Source organism: Coregonus clupeaformis, chromosome 1 (genome assembly GCF_020615455.1).
Source record: "Coregonus clupeaformis isolate EN_2021a chromosome 1, ASM2061545v1, whole genome shotgun sequence".
Lineage (NCBI taxonomy): Eukaryota > Metazoa > Chordata > Actinopteri > Salmoniformes > Salmonidae > Coregonus > Coregonus clupeaformis.
The window spans coordinates 24,467,423-24,487,424 of NC_059192.1; the positions used below are offsets into that span (position 1 = coordinate 24,467,423).

At 42.6% G+C, this 20,002-nt stretch overlaps 1 protein-coding gene across 2 annotated transcripts in view; it reads left to right on the forward strand.

Moving 5' to 3' along the window:
* Positions 1-19,652, forward strand: part of gpam (glycerol-3-phosphate acyltransferase, mitochondrial) — a 42,577-nt gene extending 22,925 nt beyond the window's left edge. For both annotated transcript variants that reach the window (XM_045213248.1, XM_041871713.2), the window contains 10 exons: positions 1,162-1,247; positions 1,467-1,582; positions 3,071-3,141; positions 3,701-3,965; positions 4,229-4,380; positions 10,415-10,492; positions 10,656-10,793; positions 14,850-15,039; positions 15,399-15,457; positions 15,679-19,652. In XM_045213248.1, coding sequence (XP_045069183.1) covers positions 1,162-1,247; positions 1,467-1,582; positions 3,071-3,141; positions 3,701-3,965; positions 4,229-4,380; positions 10,415-10,492; positions 10,656-10,793; positions 14,850-15,039; positions 15,399-15,457; positions 15,679-15,795 — 1,272 coding nt within the window. In that variant the 3' untranslated portion in view covers positions 15,796-19,652. The remainder of the gene's footprint in view (positions 1-1,161; positions 1,248-1,466; positions 1,583-3,070; positions 3,142-3,700; positions 3,966-4,228; positions 4,381-10,414; positions 10,493-10,655; positions 10,794-14,849; positions 15,040-15,398; positions 15,458-15,678) is intronic.
* Positions 19,653-20,002: the final 350 nt, after the last annotated feature.

Consider the following 20,002-nt stretch of genomic DNA (forward strand, 5'->3'; position numbering starts at 1 on the left):
TGCCTTTTTCTCAGGAGTGGCTTCTGTCTGGCCACTCTCCCATAAAGCCCAGATTGGTGAAGTGCTGTAGACTATCCTTCTGGCAGGTTCTCCCATCTCAGCCAAGGAACTCTAGTTCTGTCAGTGTGGTCATTGTGTTCTTGGTCATCTCCCTGACCAAGGTCCTTCTTGCTCCGTTTGGTCGGACGGCCAGCTCTAGGCAGAGTCTGGGTGGTTCCATATTTTTTCAATTTCCCAATGATGGAGACCACTGTGCTCTTGGAAACGTTCAACGCAATTGTTTTATACCCTTCCCCAGATATATGCCTCATCACAATTCTATCTCTGAGATCTACGGACAGTTCCTTGGACTTCATGGTATAGTTTCTGCTCTGACATGCACTGTAAACTCTGGGACCTTACATAAACTGGTGTTTCTTTCAAAATCATGTCCAAACAATTGAATTGGCCACAGGTGGACTCCAATCAAGTTGTAGTGACATCGCAAGGATGATCAAAGAAAATTGGATGCAGCTGAGCTCAATTTGAAGTGTCATAGCAAAGGGGTGTGAATACTTATGTAAATTATTTTTTTGTATTTCATTTTCAATAAATGTGCAGACAATTCTAAAAACAGGTTTTCACTCTGTCATTATGGGGTATTGTGTGTAGATGGATGAGGGGGGAAAAATCGATTTAATCAATTGTGTATTCATGCTGTAACACAACAAAATGTGGAATAAGTCAAGGGGTATGAATAGGTTCTGAAGGCACTGTAGGTGATATCGCTCCGTCAGTATTGTGAAGTAATTCCAACGACGCACTTAGGGAACGTTCTCTCTTTGTGGTGTTTTGGGAAATGCACGTTACAACTTCGACCGTTATAGGAACGATGCATCGTTAAAACACTCGTTAGCCTAAATTCCATCGCTATTGGGAAACCCAGCCCTGATCTGTGCAAAGAATACTGTAAAACTCAATCTAAAGCATGATATAATAGGAAACGTTAATGATGTGTGTTACAAACAGGTGAATATTTAACAAGGAGTTTAGTCAACTGTGGTTCAAGGGACACGCGTGATGCAATGCCTTGACCTTTCAATCTATTTGAAATATTATGTTTATTTTGCTCACTGCCAATTACTCATGCAAGATGTCGCCGTCTTTTTGTGTGTCCTTAAGGAGTACCTGGACACGCAAAGAAGTCGGCATATTCCGCCCACCCTCACCCTGGAACAGACCTTGGTGCCCACCATCATCGATGCACAGTATGTACACACACACACACACACACACACACACACAGGCCTATGTGATTCCATTGGAATTAATTGAACTTTATTCCCAAGGGGGAAATAAAGATGTCAAAGGCTTACATACAACCACATCATAAAAAAAACATTTAACATGCACATTACAGACAATAAAGTGCTGATTCCATGTGACTGTGATGATTCCATGTGACCCTCCCCTTTGTGTTGGTTCAGGCCGGATCAGGCCCAGTTTGAGGGTGAGCAGGAGGAGCAGCCCAACTCCAGGGACCTGTCGGACGAACCCTGGAGAAGACAGGTCATCGCCAACCTGGCCAAGCACGTCCTCTTCAGTAAGTAACACCCCCTCTTATAGGCCTTAGTCCTATAGTGGTCCTGTGTGGTTCAGTTGGTAAGAGCATAGCGTTGGCAGTTTCAATTCCTGCAGGGATCACAAACATACAAAAAAATGTATGCACTTTATTATAGTCCAAGAGTAGTCATTTATTGAAGCCACTCTCTGCCGTAATGTGTGCACCTTCAAAGACTGGGACCACCAATGAAAAGCGTAAGCAAATGATGGTTCAAATGCATTCCATGACATTTTCAGATGCAGATCATTGGTTTAGACTAGAGCAGTCTTCAGCCCACGACTTTGTCTTGAGTCAGGCCATTTATTTTCTTCATCCAATGAGTTTCTTTAGTAATATAACCCATTTTCTTATGGACCTGTAAAATGTATATTTCCTATGTTTTTCATATGATATCCACTTAGCTAGTCCCTCTCACATTTGATCTCTTATTATTATCTGCTTACTGCACTTTGACTTTCCTTATCACTCCTCTCTCCAAGAGCACCCCCTTTTTCTAAAGCAAATCCTTATACTTAGAACCTATACTGAAGGATATGACCTTAGAGCTTCATTTTTCATGATCCACCGACAACAATCTGCTTTGTGCTGTGGTCTGAAAACAAACCGTTCTCCCTAGCTTCATTCAGGGGCATTCTCCTCAGCTAGTCCTATTCATGTCAGCCAATCAGCTGCTACGGAGCAATATGGCATGTTGTTCTCAGCCAATCCCAGCGAGGGGAGGATGGAGGATCTGGTCAGGGGTGGAATTGCAGTATCAGTGGCTGCAGTTGTAAATGTTTTACACCCAGGCTGACATTAAACCCAAGATTAGGCACTAAAGACACCCTCTCTGCGGTTGGATTGTATTATTTAAATGATGCCTTTTGGAAACCCACACACACTCTCTCTCTTGCTCTTTCCCTCTTGCATCTAGTTCTCTCCCTCACGTCTAATTATCCCTCGCTCTCTTTCTCTCTCCCTCTTTCTTTATCATGTTCAGCCTATTCCCAGTCCTCTTATCTTGCTCCCTTTTTTTTTGTGTTCCTTTTTCATTAGAACAATATTGAAATCACAAACCCTAGCCAAAATATAGCAACTTGTCCATCTTGATAGAGCTCCATCTCACTTCAAGAAGTGACATCTCGTCTACTTAGTTAGTTGAGAGTTCAAAAGGACTAATTTCACCAGGGCCCGTATTCCTAAAGCGTCTCAGAGTAGGAGTGCTGATCTACGATCAGGTCCCCATGTCCATGCAATCGTATTCATTATGATCTAAAAGGCCAAGCTGATCCTAGATCAACACTCATACTCTGAGACGCTTTAGGAATACAGGCCCTGACCTGTCTTAGCGCCAGCTGACACTGTCACGTTATTTAGAGACAGTCGCTCACTGTTTACTGTCCTTTCTTTCTCTCGGTCATTCATCTGGGCGTCCTGACTGTGACCCTGGTCAGATAACGTGGTGTCGTCTCTGTTTCCCTCCCACAGCGGCTAACAAGTCCTCAGCGGTCATGTCCACCCACATTGTAGCCTGTCTGCTCCTTTACAGACACAGACAGGTAAGCAGCCCTACTTTTCTCAAGAGTAAGATCCAATGATCACTTTGATTCAAGACCTTGCATTGAAGTAATTGATCCCCATTCACGGTTTGATGCGCTTCACTTCATGTTTCACAACCCATTAAAGTTAGACTGCAATATGACAAATTCATACGTGACGGGGTGACTCCCTGCTAACAGACGTCAACAACAATCATTTCAATCTGCCTGGACTGCTGTTATTGGCTCTTCCCAATTTGAGGCCCTCACTTGAGTCATAACCCACATCGAGAAAAGCCAATCATTGCAGATTATAATTTTTTCTTTGATTTATGTAAAAAGGAATTACTCCTAGCTGGGTATGATAATGTCATAATGTGGATTCTACCTTTTTAAGTTGTCAATAAAATTACACATTATGAGTAGCAAAGTATACTTGGTTTTAGTGCTTAATTATCCTCAGGTTGAATGAACATTGTGGAAGTATAGAATGAACATTTGGAATAATTTATGAATGAACATTACTTATTATTTTTAACATAATTTTTCACCACATCTGTGTGTCTCCCCTCTGTTCCAGGGGGTTGCGCTGTCCAAGCTGGTGGAGGACTTCTTCAACATGAAGGAGGAGATCCTGTCGCGGGACTTTGACCTGGGCTTCTCCGGCAACTCTGAGGACGTGGTCATGCACGCTCTCCACCTCCTGGACAACTGTGTCAACGTGACCAGCACCAACCGCAACACAGAGTTCACCATCGCCCCTAGCAAAACGGTGCCGGCGCTGTTCGAGCTCAACTTCTACAGCAACGGCCTCTTCCATGTCTTTATCTCGGACGCCATCATAGGTACTGACACCGCACGTTGTACTCCGCCACTGTGTTTTGACATAGGGAAAAGTATTGAGTGAAATAAAGTATACAAATTAATTCGTGTTTCCCAATTGTGTGTTGCGGCCAGTCCCTTTTGGGTTCTGTTCAGTTTAATGTATTGAATTGCCTATCATCCACTAATGTACATTTATTTTCATCGATGTCTCAAAACACCCGTTTCATTTTGTCATCTCACCATGCGTTCTGTGTCCCCCCTTCTTTTTTTTTTGCCCTCTCAGCATGCAGTGCTCTGGCATTGCTACGGGAACAGGCGGCGTCTGAGGTGGAGGGGGAGCAGGGCGGGCCCAGCACCCTCCTCAGTCAGGAGAGACTGATCCGCAAGGCTGCCGGCCTCTCCCACTTCCTCACCAACGAAGTGTCGGTTGCACCGGTCAGTCACTTCTTCCACATCTCCCCCCCAGTACACCTGTCCCGTGCACTTAACAACCGTTTTAACGTTCTGCGCATGTGTTACTTTACACACACGAAAACGTATTGAACAGCCACTCTGTTTTAGTTATTCTATCTCGCCATCTTGTTCAAAATGTGTACATAGGAATATTCAACCCCAAAACTATTTTGGTCCCATTGTTGATATAGTCCCAAAATGTTTTGCATTTCAGCAATCAAGTTTTCAAGATATATAACTTGCATCATACCGGCTGCATTTTGTATTTTTAAAGTTGTTTATCTTAACTTGATTGCTGACATGCATAACATTTTGGGACTATATCAACAATGGACTAACGAAACAAATAAAGAGTTTTCCTTTAAGTGCTAAATGGAAGAGATGAGACTGCTTGTGCAGTATTTTGTTCTGCCAAGCCAGTCTGTTTTCTACCCTTGATAGAACTATGATACAACTGCACCACCTAGCGGGGAAGATAAAGCACTGTTTCCTTGAGTCAGGAGTAGGCTTGAGTGGTATACCAGGGTATTTGGAAATGGCCGCAGGATAGTTTTTCAAAACTATTTCTTTTGAATTTGAGTATTTGTAGCAACTTTTTAAGTTAATACCTGTAGTCAACTTGTGCAATACCTTAGGAGATAAAGCAGATTGCAGTCTTCATTTCACCTGTCACATTAGTTTACATTATGAAGTTTAACGTAGTTCCCCAGAACAGTTGAGCCAGTCATGTTTGTTTGTAAATAGCACAATGGGAGAAAGCAGGAGCTGGTATTTGGTTGAACTTGCTTGTAAGCTAAGTGGCTGAATTAATAAGGGGATGGGATGTCATATAGTGTTAGCTTTCTGCTGTGTTTGAGAAGTCCAAGCCCTTTGGATGAGTTATCTGTACAGCTGCCACTGCCATCTTGATTTCCTTGAGTTTTTTCTCATCTCCTTTCTCTGCCCTTCTTCTCCGAGCAGAGCAGGTAGGCCCATTGCCCTAGCGACTCCAGTCTCCAAACAGACAGCGTGTACACATGCTGCTCCAGAGCCAGTGCTGTTCTTCCTTCAGACAAGCATATGTCAACTTTGTTCATTTGCACAATGTCTTTCTTTCACAATCGCTTGTAAATGTCCAAACTCACCAAAAGTGTCCCTGTGCCCTAGAACGCCATGGTAACCTTTCTAAATGACTATTGCCCGGTTAGCACTCACATCTGTAGCCATGAAATGCTTTGAAAGGCTCCACCTCAGGAGGCTGAAAAGATTCTGCATGGGCCCTCAGATCCTCAAAGTTCTACAGCTGCACCATTGAGAGCGTCTTGACTGACTGCATCACCGCTTGGTATGGCAACTGCTTGGCATCCGACCGCAAGGCGCTACAGAGGGTAGTGCATACGGCCCAGTACATCACTGGGGCCGAGCTCCGTGCCTTCCAGGACCTCTATACCAGGCGGTGTCAGAGGAAGGATAAAATAATTGTCCGACTCCAGCCACACAAGTCATAGACTGTTCTCTCTGCTACTGCACGGCAGGGTGGTACCGATGCACCAAGTCTGGAACCAACAGGACCCTGAACAGCTTCTACGCCCAGGCCAAAAAACTGCTAAATAGTTAGTCCGAGTAGCTATTGGTTAACTATTTAACGATCTGCATTGACCCTTTTTGCACTCACTTTTTTGACTCATCACATACACTGCTGTTACCGTTTTATTATCTGTCACTTTATCGATACCTATATGTACATACAGTTGAAGTCGGAAGTTTACATACACCTTAGCCAAATACATTTCAACTCAGTTTTTCACAATTCCTGACATTTAATCCTAGTAACAATTCCCTGTCTTAGGTCAGTTAGAAATGTCAGAATAATAGTAGAGAGAATTGTTTATTTCAGCTTTTATTTCTTTCATCACATTCCCAGTGGGTCAGAAGTTTACATACACTCAATTAGTATTTGGTAGCATTGCCTTTAAATTGTTTAACTTGGGTCAAACATTTCGGGTAGCCTTCCACAAGCTTCCCACAATAAGTTGGGTGAATTTTGGCCCATTCCTCCTGACAGAGCTGGTGTAACTGAGTCAGGTTTGTAGGCCTCCTTGCTCGCACACACTTTTTCAGTTCTGCCCACAAATGTTCTATAGGATTGAGGTCAGGGCTTTGTGATGGCCACTCCAATACCTTGACGTTGTTGTCCTTAAGCAATTTTGCCACAACTTTGGAAGTATGCTTGGGGTCATTGTCCATTTGGAAGACCATTTGCGACCAAGCTTTAACTTCCTGACTGATGTCTTGAGATGTTGCTTCAATATATCCACATAATTTTCCTCCTGCAGCAAAGCACCCCCACAGCATGATGCTTCCACCCCCGTGCTTCACGGTTGGGATGGTGTTCTTCGGCTTGCAAGCCACCCCCTTTTTCCTCCATAACGATGGTCATTATGGCCAAACAGTTCTATTTTTGTTTCATCAGACCAGAGGACATTTCTCCAAAAAGTACGATCTTTGTCCCCTTGTGCAGTTGCAAACCGTAGTCTGGCTTTTTTATGCCGGTTTTGGAGCAGTGGCTTCTTCCTTGCTGAGCGGCCTTTCGGGTTATGTTGATATAGGACTCGTTTTACTTTGGATATAGATACTTTTGTACCTGTTTCCTCCAGCATCTTCGCAAGGTCCTTTGCTGTTGTTCTGGGATTAATTTGCACTTTTCGCACCAAAGTACGTTCATCACTAGGAGACAGAATGCGTCTCCTTCCTGAGCGGTATGATGGCTGCGTGGTCCCATAGTGTTTATACTTGCGTACTATTGTTTGTACAGATGAACGTGGTACATTCAGGCATTTGGAAATTGCTCTCAAGGATGAACCAGACTTGTGGAGGTCTACAATTTTTTTCTGAGGTCTTGGCTGATTTCTTTAGATTTTCCCATAATGTCAAGCAAAGAGGCACTGAGTTTGAAGGTAGGCCTTGAAATACATCCACAGGTACACCTCCAATTGACTCAAATGATGTCAATTAGCCTATCAGAAGCTTCTAAAGCCATGACATCATTTTCTGCAATTTTCCAAGCTGTTTAAAGGCACAGTCAACTTAGTGGATGTAAACTTCTGACCCACTGGAATTGTGATACAGTGAATTATAAGTGAAATTGTCTGTAATGAATTGTTGGAAAAATTACTTGTATCATGCACAAAGTAGATGTCCTAACCGACTTGCCAAAACTATAGTTTGTTAACAAGAAATGTGTGGAGTGGTTGAAAAACAAGTTTTAATGACTCCAACCTAAGTGTATGTAAACTTCCGACTTCAACTGTATCTACCTCAATTACCTCGTACCCCTGCACATCGACTCGTTACCCTGTGTACTGTATATAGCCGAGTTATCATTACTCATTGTGTATTTATTCCTTATGTTATTATTTTTCAATTATTTATCTTTTCTCTCTGAATTGTTGGGAAGGGCCCGTAAGCATTTCACTGTTAGTCTACACTTGTTGTTTATGAAGCATGTGACAAATACCCGTGTAGCTCAGTTGGTAGAGCATGGTGCTTGCAATGCCAGGGTTGTGGGTTCGTTTCCCACGGGGGGCCAGTATGAAAAAATGTATGCACTCACTAACTGTAAGTCGCTCTGGATAAGAGCGCCTGCTAAATGACTAAAATGTAAAAATGTAATATGATTTGACCTAGGGCTGGGCGATGTGGCCAAAATTTCATATCACGATATTAGTCAAATTTATGATGGTATTTTATGTTTTGAATAATAAATGTTATACATTTGCTTTGAGTTGTGCATGACCCTAGGGAGGCAACGCATACATTCGATGTGATTTCAATGGGGCTTTCTCCTTTCTGATTTGTTTTATACTGTTCAATCAAACTTCAACCAAAAATAGTTTTCTGCATTTTCATAAATTTCTGCATTTCCAGCACTCATTTGAGATCATTTCCACACTGCCACATAGGGCTCCAAAACATCTTGGCCTTATTTTTAACAAATTATTGCACTTTGGTGAGCTGTTGGAATCATGGAAATAGAATGACTATTCTAATTCTATAGTTAGAATATAATAGTGGGCACTTAGAATAGTGTTTGACATGACAACAAATGAAAAAGCCAGGGAGGAGTTATTGCGACAGGGTAGGGACCAAAGTGTTGGTCATTGTTTCCTAGGGAACCCTATAATCTTTGGCTAAATTATGTGTTTTTCTCTTAGCTACTTAATGTAGCTAACATATTCATGCTTCGCCTTTTCCTCTTTGATTTAGAAGATGGTGTTGCACAAACAACATGCTGATTTAGGCCTACACCATCTCTGGTATCAGGCTGTATTAGCTAGCTATGTTTACTCAGACTCTGTACATTTTACTAGCTAGCCAGCAAACTAGCAATTAGCATTAGCGGCTAAAACAATTTGTTTTAGCCACAACTTGCTAAGAAAACTTGCTGTTTGCGGACCGTAAGATACAAACTAATGGTGTCATTATATAATGCTTGTGGATTTATATTAAGACGCAGTGTCATCAACATCTTGATGCATGTGCTGCATTGACCATGCAGACTGAACGCAAGTGGTCTCGTGGTCGAGCAACAACTGCACTCCTTGAGTGACGGGGTGGGGCTTGGTCTGTGTGGAATGGAGAGAGGGCGGGAGAGGAGAGGGATGACTCAAGTAGCGGAGAAAACTATCAAAACGGATGCTACACACAAGAGTAGCGTCCCACATTTAACAAACCAAACATTGAAATACCGTTATAGAAGGTAAAGTAAAAACCCAAACTGGTCCATGCATCAATACTGGTATATAGTATACCGCCCAACGCTACTACTACCTACAGTGCCTACAGAAAGTATTCACACCCCTATTACTTTTTCCACATTTTGGCACTAAAGTAATACTGCAAAAAATGTGGCAAAGCAAATCACTTGATCCTGAATACAAAGTTATGTTTGGGTAAATCCAATACAACACATTGAGTACCACTCTCCATATTTTCAAGCGTAGTGGTGGCTGCATCATGTTATGGGTATGCTTGTAATCATTAAGGACTGGGGAGTTTTTCAGGACAAAAAAAGAAATGGAATGGAGCTAAGCACAGGCACAATCCTAGAGGGAAAACCTGGTTCAGTGTGCTTTCCACCAGACACTGGGAGATTAATTCACCTTACAGCAGGACAACAACCTAAAACACCAGGCCAAATCTACACTGGGGTTGCTTACCAAGAAGACAGTGAATTTTCCTGAGTGGCTGAGTTACAGTTTTGACTTCAATCTACTTGAAAATCGATGGCAAGACCGGAAAAAGGGTTGTCTAGGAATGATCAACAACCGATTTGACAGAGCTTGAAGAAATTTTGAAAAGAATGATGGGCAAATGTTGCACATTCCAGGTGTGGAAAGCGCTTAAAGACTTACCCAGAAAGACTCATAGCTGTAATTTCTGCCAAAGGTGCTTCTACAAAGTATTGACTCGGGTGTGATCACTTATGTAAATGAGATTTCTGTATTTCATTTTCAATACATTTGCAAACATTTCTAAAAACATGTTTTCACTTCGTCATTATAGGGTTTTGTGTGTAGATGGGTGAGGAAAAAACATCTCTTTTAATCAATTTTGAAAACAGGCTGTAACACAATGTGGAATAAGTCAAGGGGTATGACTACTTTCTTGTATAACGTTATGAGCTGGATTGCCTGTTTTTGCAATTATTTACGTTTGCGCTCGTTAGCATATTTAGCTAACAGCCTCTATGGACATTTGCTAGTAAAATGTGTCTAATAGGGTTGTTTTTGTTTTTTTGCTCCCCCTTGTGTGCTAAGATGGTAATACCGTAAATCCTGGTATGACGATATGAAAATCTGGATACCGCCCAACCCTAGTCACTAGAACGGAAAGGGAAAATGTTGCTAAGTGGTACACAATATATCACATGTTCATCCAGGGTGAAAGCTGTATCAATGTGGGATTTACTCTTTATTTACTATATTTACCTGTGTGTGTGTGTCAATAGTGACCATTGTCTCCTCTCCATCCCCAGCCCTGTCAGACTATCTATCAGGTCTTCCACGATGCTGTCAGCCGTTTGATCCAGTATGGAGTTCTGTATGTGGCAGAGGTGAATTTTACATGAGAAGGAATGCTGCACACTGCCAAAACAATGTCTTCAGGCTCAAATGAAATGTTACTTAATGTTCTGGCAAATGTTCTGAACCACGTGTGTGTGTGTGTGCGCGCGTTTGTTTGTGTTATTGTGTGTGTCCGTCCGTGTATTCATCCAGGAGGACCAGGAAGAGCTGACCCCCAGCCCCACCGAGGAGCCATGGCCTAAGAAGTTCCCTGAGCCCCTGTCGTGGAGGAGTGATGAGGAGGACGAGGACAGTGACTTTGCAGAGGAGCAGAGGGACCGCTACCTCAAGGTAAGCCAGCCACACTGACCTTGGAAAACAATCACCACAGTCATAGTTAGCTTGGGTGTCCAAAATGGCACTCTTTTTCCTATGTAGCGTAGTACAATAGATATACAGATAACTGCCAAAATAAAGGATACACCAACATAACGTTTCTCACCACGAGCTGCCAGAACAGCTTCAATGCGCCTTGGCATAAATTCTACAAGTGTCTGGAACTCTATTGGAGGGATGCAACACCATTCTTCCAAGAGAAATTCCATAATTTGGTGTACTTGATGGTGGTGGAAAATGTGGTCTCAGTCACCGCTCCAGGATCTCCCATAAGTGTTCAATTGGGTTGAGATCTGGTGACACACACACACACACACACACACACACACCCTTTAAACCCCCTATGCTCCTTTGAGACCCCTCTTTCAAAGGCACTGAGATCTCTTCTTCTAGCCATGGTATCCAAAATAATGGGCAACTGGGCATTTTTATACATGACCCCTAAGCATGATGGGATGCTAATTGCTTAATTAACTCAGGAACCAAATCTGTGTGAAAGCACCTGATTTCAATATACTTTGTATCCCTCATTTACTCAAGTGTTGCCTTTTTTTTATTTTGGCAGTAAACCTGGACACCCCTTCAAATTAGTGGATTCAGCTATTTCAGCCACACCCGTTGCTGACAGGTGTATAAAATCAAGAGCACAGCCATGCAATCTCCATAGACAAACATTGGCAGTAGAATGGCCTTACAAGAGCTCAGTGACTTTCAACGTGGCACCGTCATAGTATGCCACCTTTCCAACAAGTCAGTTCGTCACATTTCTGCCCTGCTAGAGCTCCCCCGGTCAACTGTAATTGCTGTTATTGTGAAGTGTAAACGTCTAGGAGCAACAATGGCTCAGCCGCGAAGTGAACGGGACCGGAGAGTGCTGAAGCACGTGGTGCATAAAAATCGTCTGTCCTCGGTTACAACACTCACTACCGAGTTCCAAACTGCCTCTGGGAGCAACATCAGAACAAGAACTGTTCGTCGGGAGCTTAATGGAATGGGTTTCCATGGCCGAGCAGCCACACACAAGCCTAAGATCACCATGCACAATGCCAAGCGTTGGCTGGAGTGGTGTAAAGAGCGCCGCCATTGGACTCTGGAGCAGTGGAAACGCCTTCTCTGGTGTGATTAATCACGCTTCACCATCTGGCAGTACGGCGGATGAATCTGGGTTTGGCGGATGCCAGGAGAACGCTACCTGCCCCAATGCATAGTGCCAACTGTAAAGTCTGGTGGAGGAGGAATAATGTTCTGGGGCTGATTTTCATGGTTCGGGCTAGGCCCCTTAGTTCCAGTGAAGGGAAATTTTAACGCTCCAGCATACAATGATACTCTAGACGATTCTGTGCTTCCAACTTTGTGGCAACAGTTTGGGAAAGGCCTTTTCCTGTTTCAGCATGACAATGCCCCTGTGCACAAAGTGAGGTCCATACTGAAATGGTTTGTCGAGATCGGTGTGGAAGAACTTGACTGGCCTGCACAGAGCCCTGACGTCAACCCCATCGATCACCTTTGAGATGAATTGGAACGCCGACTGCAAGCCAGGCCTAATCGCCCAACATCAACGCCCGACCTCACTAATGCTGTTGTTGTTGAATGGAAGCAAGTCCCCGCAGCAATGTTCCAACATCTAGTGGAAAGCCTTCCCAGAAGAGTGGAGGATGTTATAGCAGCAATTGCGGACCAACTCCATATTTAATGATTTCGGAATAAGATGTTTGACGAGCAGGTGTCCACATACTTTTGCGGTGTATGTATGCGTTGCATTTATATTTTTGATAGATAGAAATAGCAACAATTTCATTCGATTTTTACTGAGGTACAGTTCATTTGAGGAAATTAGTCTATTGAAATCATTTCTTTACATTTTAGTCATTTAGCAAACGCTCTTATCCAGAGTGACTTACAGTAGTGAGTACATACATTTTAATACTAATTTTTTTTACTGGTCCCCCGTGGGAAACCCACAACCCTGCCGCTGCAAGAGCCATGCTCTACCAACTGAGCTACACAGGATCATTAGGCCCTAATATATGGATTTTACATGACTGGAAATACAGATATGCATCTGTTGGTCACAGATAACTGAAATGGGCCTCACAATGGCCCTCAGGATCTCGTCACGGTATTTTTGCGCATTCAAATTGTGTTCGTTGTCCGTATCTTATACCTGCCCATACCATAATCCCACTACCACCATGGGGCACTCTGTTCACAACACTGACATTGGCAAACCACTCGCCCACACACACGGTCTGCGGTTGTGAGGACGGTTGGACATACTGCCAAATTCTCTGAAACGACGTTGGATGCAGCTTATGGTATAGAAATTAACGTTAAATTCTCTGGCATATCTCTGGTGGACATTCCTGCTGTCAGCTTGCCAATTGCAAGCTCCCTCAACTTGAGACATCTGTGGCATTGTGTTGTGTGACACAACTGCACATTTTAGAGTGGCCTTTTATTGTCCCCAGCACAAGGTGCACCTGTGTAATGATCATGCTGTTAAATCATCTTCTTGATATGCCACACCTGTCAGGTGGATGGATTATTTTGGCAAAGGAGAAATGCTCACTAACAGGGATGTAAACACATTTCTGCACAAAATATGGGATTTAAGTGCCTTTGAACAGAGTATGGTAGTAGGTGTCAATCAGCATCCAGGACCCAAACTACCCAGTTTTTATATACAGTGGCATATAAAATTAATGATGCCTTTTCAGCTAGCTGAATAAGAAGTGATAAACAAATATGACGTAAACACATGAGTTCAATCAAAGCTACCGGAGATAAGATGTGTATTTATCTGTGGCCAATGACCTTGAGGCTTCTTGGGCGGGGCACTACTTATGTAACTGTATGGCAGCACCCAAGGGGGCTAAAGCTGCCTGGCCCTCCCAGTACCTGCTGCAGTCGCACACTGTCCTTCACTCACCCAACTGAAGCCCTTGAGCATGCTCCAATTATGCGCAACATATCACGCACAACCAGAGAAAATTGATGGGCTAGCCCCTCCGCAACGTAGCACTGAGAGAGGCTGAAATAGCTGCATTCGGGAACTGACTTACTCAAAGAAAATGTACCAAAACGCCAATACAACGGGGATGCGGCCACGTATGATTTATTAACTCTAGCAATTAAAAAACTAAAACATGTTTGCTAACTGATATGTTGTGGCATGAATGAATGCCAGAATTACATGCAAAACAGAAGTATCTGCTGGAAGGTGGTGCGGCTGAGCCCCACTTGCCCTGAATGACGCGTCGCCACTGAGCTGTCGGCTCTCACTCACTCTCCCCCCTGTTCGCACAGATTAGGCTAAAGGGAGAGATGCATTCCGAGACTGTTAAGCAAACACCGTTTTTAAAGCAACTACTGTTATTGTTAGAGGACTGTCTCAGCTTCCTGTGCGTATGACCATTTTTTTCTCAACTCTAAATATTTAGGCAATGGCACAACTTTACAATCGTAGGGCATTACATTTGACTGTTGACTAAATTACAATGGGTATCTAGCTAATGTGTTTTGAGTTCCCACTTCTTCAGGTGGTAAATAGCCTAGGCCAATAAGTACAAAAAAGATGCAGGCAAATTAATCTCTAAAGAGCCAAAAATAAATCTGATCCTATTTTGACACGTTGCACATCAATCATGCATTCCCTGATCATGTTAGATGAAATAGCCAACTTCTTTCTTGTCTTACTACTTAATGGCACTGGAAAAAGTTAGTCTAGAGCCCTGCCGCTAATGGAAAGTAACTGCATTTAAGATAAATATTGTATCGTTGAGAAATGTCAATTTATTGTGATATTACTTTTTTATCCGTATCGAATAGGGTGCTGCCCTTCGGATGCAGCCCTTGTTATACCTTGACTCATACACCCTTACACACGCTGATATTGCCTACACCTTTATGTACCAGGTCCAGTGTTTGTGCTGCCGTTTTGTCCACAACAATCCTAAACTGTGTCAAACTTTTAAAAAGACCTCTGACAGTTGTGCGTGTGTGTATCCACAGGTGAGCCTATCCCCCGAGCACCAGGAGTTCTTTGTCTTCCTGCAGCGTCTCCTCAGCCCCGTACTGGAGGCCTACAGCGGGGCGGCCATCTTTGTCCACAGCCTGAGCCAGCCCATGGCCGAGCCAGAGTACACGCAGCAGCTCTTCCGATACCTGCTCACGCGCACCGAGAAGGGAGTGGCTGCCTACGGTACATACCGTTGTTAGACGTTTCTTTTCTGTACTGCGGCTTTTACCAGATAAAGACCTCAAAGAGCTCTGCAAATCGTACACTGTAATGCCGCCTAATATCACGTTTTAATACTAATGTTCTGAACTGGGGCCATAAGTATGAAGCTTCTCAGAGTAGGAGTGCTGATCTAGGATCAGCGCCCCACGTCCATATAATCTTGTTCTTTGTCATCTAAAAGGCTAAACTGATCCTAAATCGGCACTACTCTAAGACTACTACATACAGCCCCTGAGGTTGATCTTTGTCAGGACAAACAACTGGAAATAAGATCCTCTCTCGTCTTCTATCGTTTATGGTCTTCTGTTCTCTTCTCTCAGGTGAAAGTGCGACACACTACCTCGTGAAGAACACAGTGAGAACGTTTAAGGAACTTGGGGTGAGAGACCATTCGCTAAATTGTAGCATGTAGCGTCCATCCTCCCTCTCTGTTTTGGTAGTTCTGAAGACTGTCTTCTGTTAGTCAACTTCTGAAAATATATATGCACAAAACTCAGTGGTGGCTCATTGCAGAACAAACTCTGCTGATATTCTAATCTAAATTCCAAAAAGCTTTTCTAACTTTTTTTATTATGTGTTCTCTAATTTAAATGGCTGCAGGTCCTGAAGGAGAGGCGGGAGAACCGTGTGTCATTGGTTGAGCTGAGCAGCACCTTCCTACCTCAGGCGAATCGGAACAAGCTTCTGCATTACATCCTGGGCTTCACCCTCCTGTGACCTACGACCTTCCCACCCAGCTCCACCCACCCTGTCTCCCCTCCACAAGGGCTTTTACTGGCTAGTTCTAACCAATCAGAGGTGCTACTCTATGGAAAGCTTTACCAGGAAGTGCCTTTCGTGAAACCACTATTAGCCAGAAGAGACTTGAAGTCAGTCTTCCTCCTCCAGTTGAGACCCTTCCACCTGTAGAACTGTGCAGCTAGATTGAAAGGAAAAAACAAAACAAAACAAAACTGTCCCTCATCTGACTCTATAATCGTCCTTCAGTGAAAGTCAGTTTTTAATTGGATTGGTCTTTTAACTATAGGAATACGTATTCATTAACTGTAGGAATACGTATTCATCTTCGTTGGACTAATCATCTTGTTTATCTCTCAGTCCAGTAAATGAATGTCATCTTTACAAACACAAAAAACAATGCCTTTGGTGTAAAAAAATAAAATAAAGTCAGAGGGCATTTTTACTCATTTGCACCAGAATGCATGTAGAAAATGTGCTCATTGCTAGGCCCCTATCCATATGTTAGAAACTGAAACCACATGTTAGAAACAGACATAATGAAGAAGACTATAAAAAAAAAAAAGCATGCCAGTCAAACAACTCACTATATACAAGTGTTACTCATCTCAAGTTTAGTCCATGGGCGTGTCTACAGTGAGCAGGCAGCCCATGGTTCTGTAGACCTCTAAAGACATTAACCTGTGTTGTTATTTTTCTGTGTTGTATGAATGAAAGGGCATTCTGGTGCAACCGCTACATAAAGCTTGCCCTTTGTGTTACCTTGAACATGGGCCACTCGCTTTGATGTCTGACAATCGGCAGACTCGTCGCGCTACCTTTTTTTCTGACTGAATTGGCAACTGTGGCTCAGAATTCCTGGTGTTAAAACATAATTGTATGATTTCCATAGCCATTTGGAACAGCTATGTAGCTACATGTAAAACATTTTATTAGTGTTTTACGTCTGCCGAAATGGAATTAGAATTTGTCAAAATGTTTAACTAAAGCAGAGAGCTGATATGAACAAATATGAATTGCTGCACAATATAAAAAAGAACAACAAAAAATCTCTTCTCGAGAGTCATGAAGCATTACGATACCCTGCAAAATCCAGCACTTCCTCTTCATGCACGAGAGTATGTAGTATAGTTTAGGTATTAAAACTGTAGTCCTGCAAAGGTTACAGTACAGCCGAGTAGGTCTTTGCAGTGCTAGCACCCTTTTTACAAATTGATTCAAATGTAATAACCAATTTTAGTGTTGCTAAAACATGAGTTGTATATTACTAAATGTACTTGGAAGCCTTAAATAGCATACAAGGCTCTTGCAATGTATACTTTGACTTTGTCGTGAATTATTTTGGTACGGGGGTGGGGGATCCGATTGGTGTGTTTACCCAACATCTACATTAATGTTACGCATCAGAGCACATAAACGTCCTCAAACCTGTCATACGAGTTGCATAAGATCAGCATAGCAAGCCTCGCTTTAATTTTCCATTAACTTATCTATGGTCTCCCACTGTATCTTCCTTATAGTGGGGTGGGTTGGTAAACTCATCTGTCTATTTTACTTGTTCTTACTCGCAAAGACCGTACTGTAGAATACCTTTACATAGTTTTACATGGTTGCCTCCACATGGTTCGGTTGTTAGCATAGTCACAGGAGGACTGTTGGTTATGAATGGTAAATATCCCATGAACATCTCATTTGGTTCATTAAACAAGCTAACTGGTCCTCCTGAAGCTAGCAAGATAGATGGGAGGTATTGGCTTAGATGTGTGTGCCCTATAAGCTAGCTTTGCACACTGGAATAGGTTATTTTTAGTCATACTTCGAGGAAAAGAGCTGTCTCCCTTTTTTGCTTTTTAGCCTTATGTAAAGCCGCAAAGCTTTAGCTAGTTAGTACATCAATAGTCCCTCTATCCTATCTCCATTTCTCCTTTGTGGTCTTTGGTATGGAGTATGAACCTAATAATCCATCAGCTGCCAGGCTTGTCCTTTCGCAGGTGTGTGTGTGTTGACCCTTCTCGTTGTGGACTAGCCTCTCTGGCTGGGTAATAAGGCCCTGTTTTAAGACTTTAGAAATGCATCCCTTCTATCTTTAACATCTCTGATCTGTGAAAGCAAGGTTTCTGTACTTTATTCCTCGGTCTTCTCCAATCTTGCCAAGGAAGGAATGATGCATATTCTAGAAGTACATGAACAGGGCCCAACTCCCTGTCCGGTAATATTGGTGTCTGAGGCGTTGGGGTCGGTCATGCCTATGTGCAGCGCAGGCTAGTTTGAAAATGAAGGTTTGAGGTAATGGGAGCAAAGGGAAAGCCAATGAAAGTGCAAGGGGTGGCTGTGACAACACAAATGTTGAAAAAGATTAACTAGAGAGACTGCTCAAGACCAGTCTAGTTTACACTATTGGTACCAGTCTTGATTTTAAGAAATTTACTAATTTGGTGTTGTAGGGTGTTAAGGTGGAGAAATATGGATTTGTATATAGTTTAAGCCCTATTGTGATATTGTTTATTAATTTGCCGATCATGGTCTGCAAGGGCATAGTGAAATGTAACTCATCAAAATTAGTTTAAATGCATTAAGCTTAGCTTGAGTCAATGTCAAATGTAGCAGATTAAATTTCCCTGTATTTATGGTTTAGTTGTGTAAAACTGTTTAGATAAAACACTGGAACTCTGCGTTGGGCAGTTATTTAAAAATGTTGGAACTGAATCTGAACGCAACTCTGCATTATGATATGGACTTTGTCATTTTCCATTTGAATTGCACGTCTTCAGTATTCATAAGGATAGAGCTGACACCATTGAATAGCAGAGGCTCACAAGGGGAGTTAAATGAGCACAGATCATCAAATCCTCATTTTGAAACTTTTTGGTGTTGCCAGGGCCTGGATGTTTCTTTTGGGAACCACACAAGGGGGAAATACATTTTCGTAGCAACTTGTTTGCTAGGTGCCACACAGTACCTATGGTATGTTGAACAGATATGGTATGTATGTATATTGAATGGGGACATCTGTGTGCAGTGCACACTATAAGAACACAGTCACAGCTATCTATCTACTCTCTCGGTACAGACCGTAGCTCCGAGAGCCCAGTATTTAAAGCAATAATAACCCCAGATTCTGAAAATTACTCAAACTCACCCCTGTGGCACGCCAAAGTCGAGACGAGGCTTTGTGCATGTATCTGCTGGCCGCCATCAATTTCATAGGAACTCTATACTTAACCTGAGAAATATAGACTAGTTACAGACTAGTGTGTGAATACTTTATTTGAAGAGAATGATAGTATTTTGAGTAGGAAACCAAGTTGGGTTTGTTACTTCTGTATCGTACCTTTCCCCCAAATAGTAAAATGTGTTAGTTGTAGGACTCTCGATTTAATCAGCGCACAAACATGTTTCGTTTTGACACATCTGGATGGTGGTTGAATCATGTCACTAATGTGAGCAGCAACATGTTGATGCCAAAATGATGCATACAAACCACGTTAACTTGTTTTAGACAATAAACCTTAACTGTATTCTTTGAGCATGATGCCTTTTATTGCACTGTAGAGTTTTCTTTGTGTTTTTTGGTGTATGTTGTGCATGTTAGCTGAGGCCCATGTAGCATGGCCGCTAAAAGAATTCACTGTAGGAGTAGTAACTCGTTAAAAAAAGTCATTATTTTCTTACAAGAACACAAATTTACCATAGGAAGAGAGTCGCCAGCTACTAAAAAAAACAAATGACACTCTTTATGTTCCTGCTCCCATAGAACAAAAACAATATCCAAGCACAGTTGTCAGCACATTTATGTTTGTTTTGTTTTAAAATAAATTAATGCTAGATTAACAATGCAGCTTTGTCTTGTCATTTTGAAAGGAATTATTGTGGTGGTACATTCATGCCTCTGCTGTTAAAATGAAAAATGTCTTTGTCCGTAACATTTCTAATCAGTTTACGTTACTGTGTGGGCAAAGTCCCTTAATGGGATACTTTTATGTGAGGTGAAGAGATGAAGCAAAACTCAGCAAGGGTCCTCCTGACACGATCTCGCTAGAGGTTTACGACTTCTCTTTGGATCTGTCCCATTAGGACGTCTGAGAGCACGGGCAGCGCCATTGATGCCATCTCCATAGACAGGTTGGTTGCTTTGGCAACAAAACCGACGCGTGCGTAATTAGGGGGCAGAACAGACAGGGTTGGT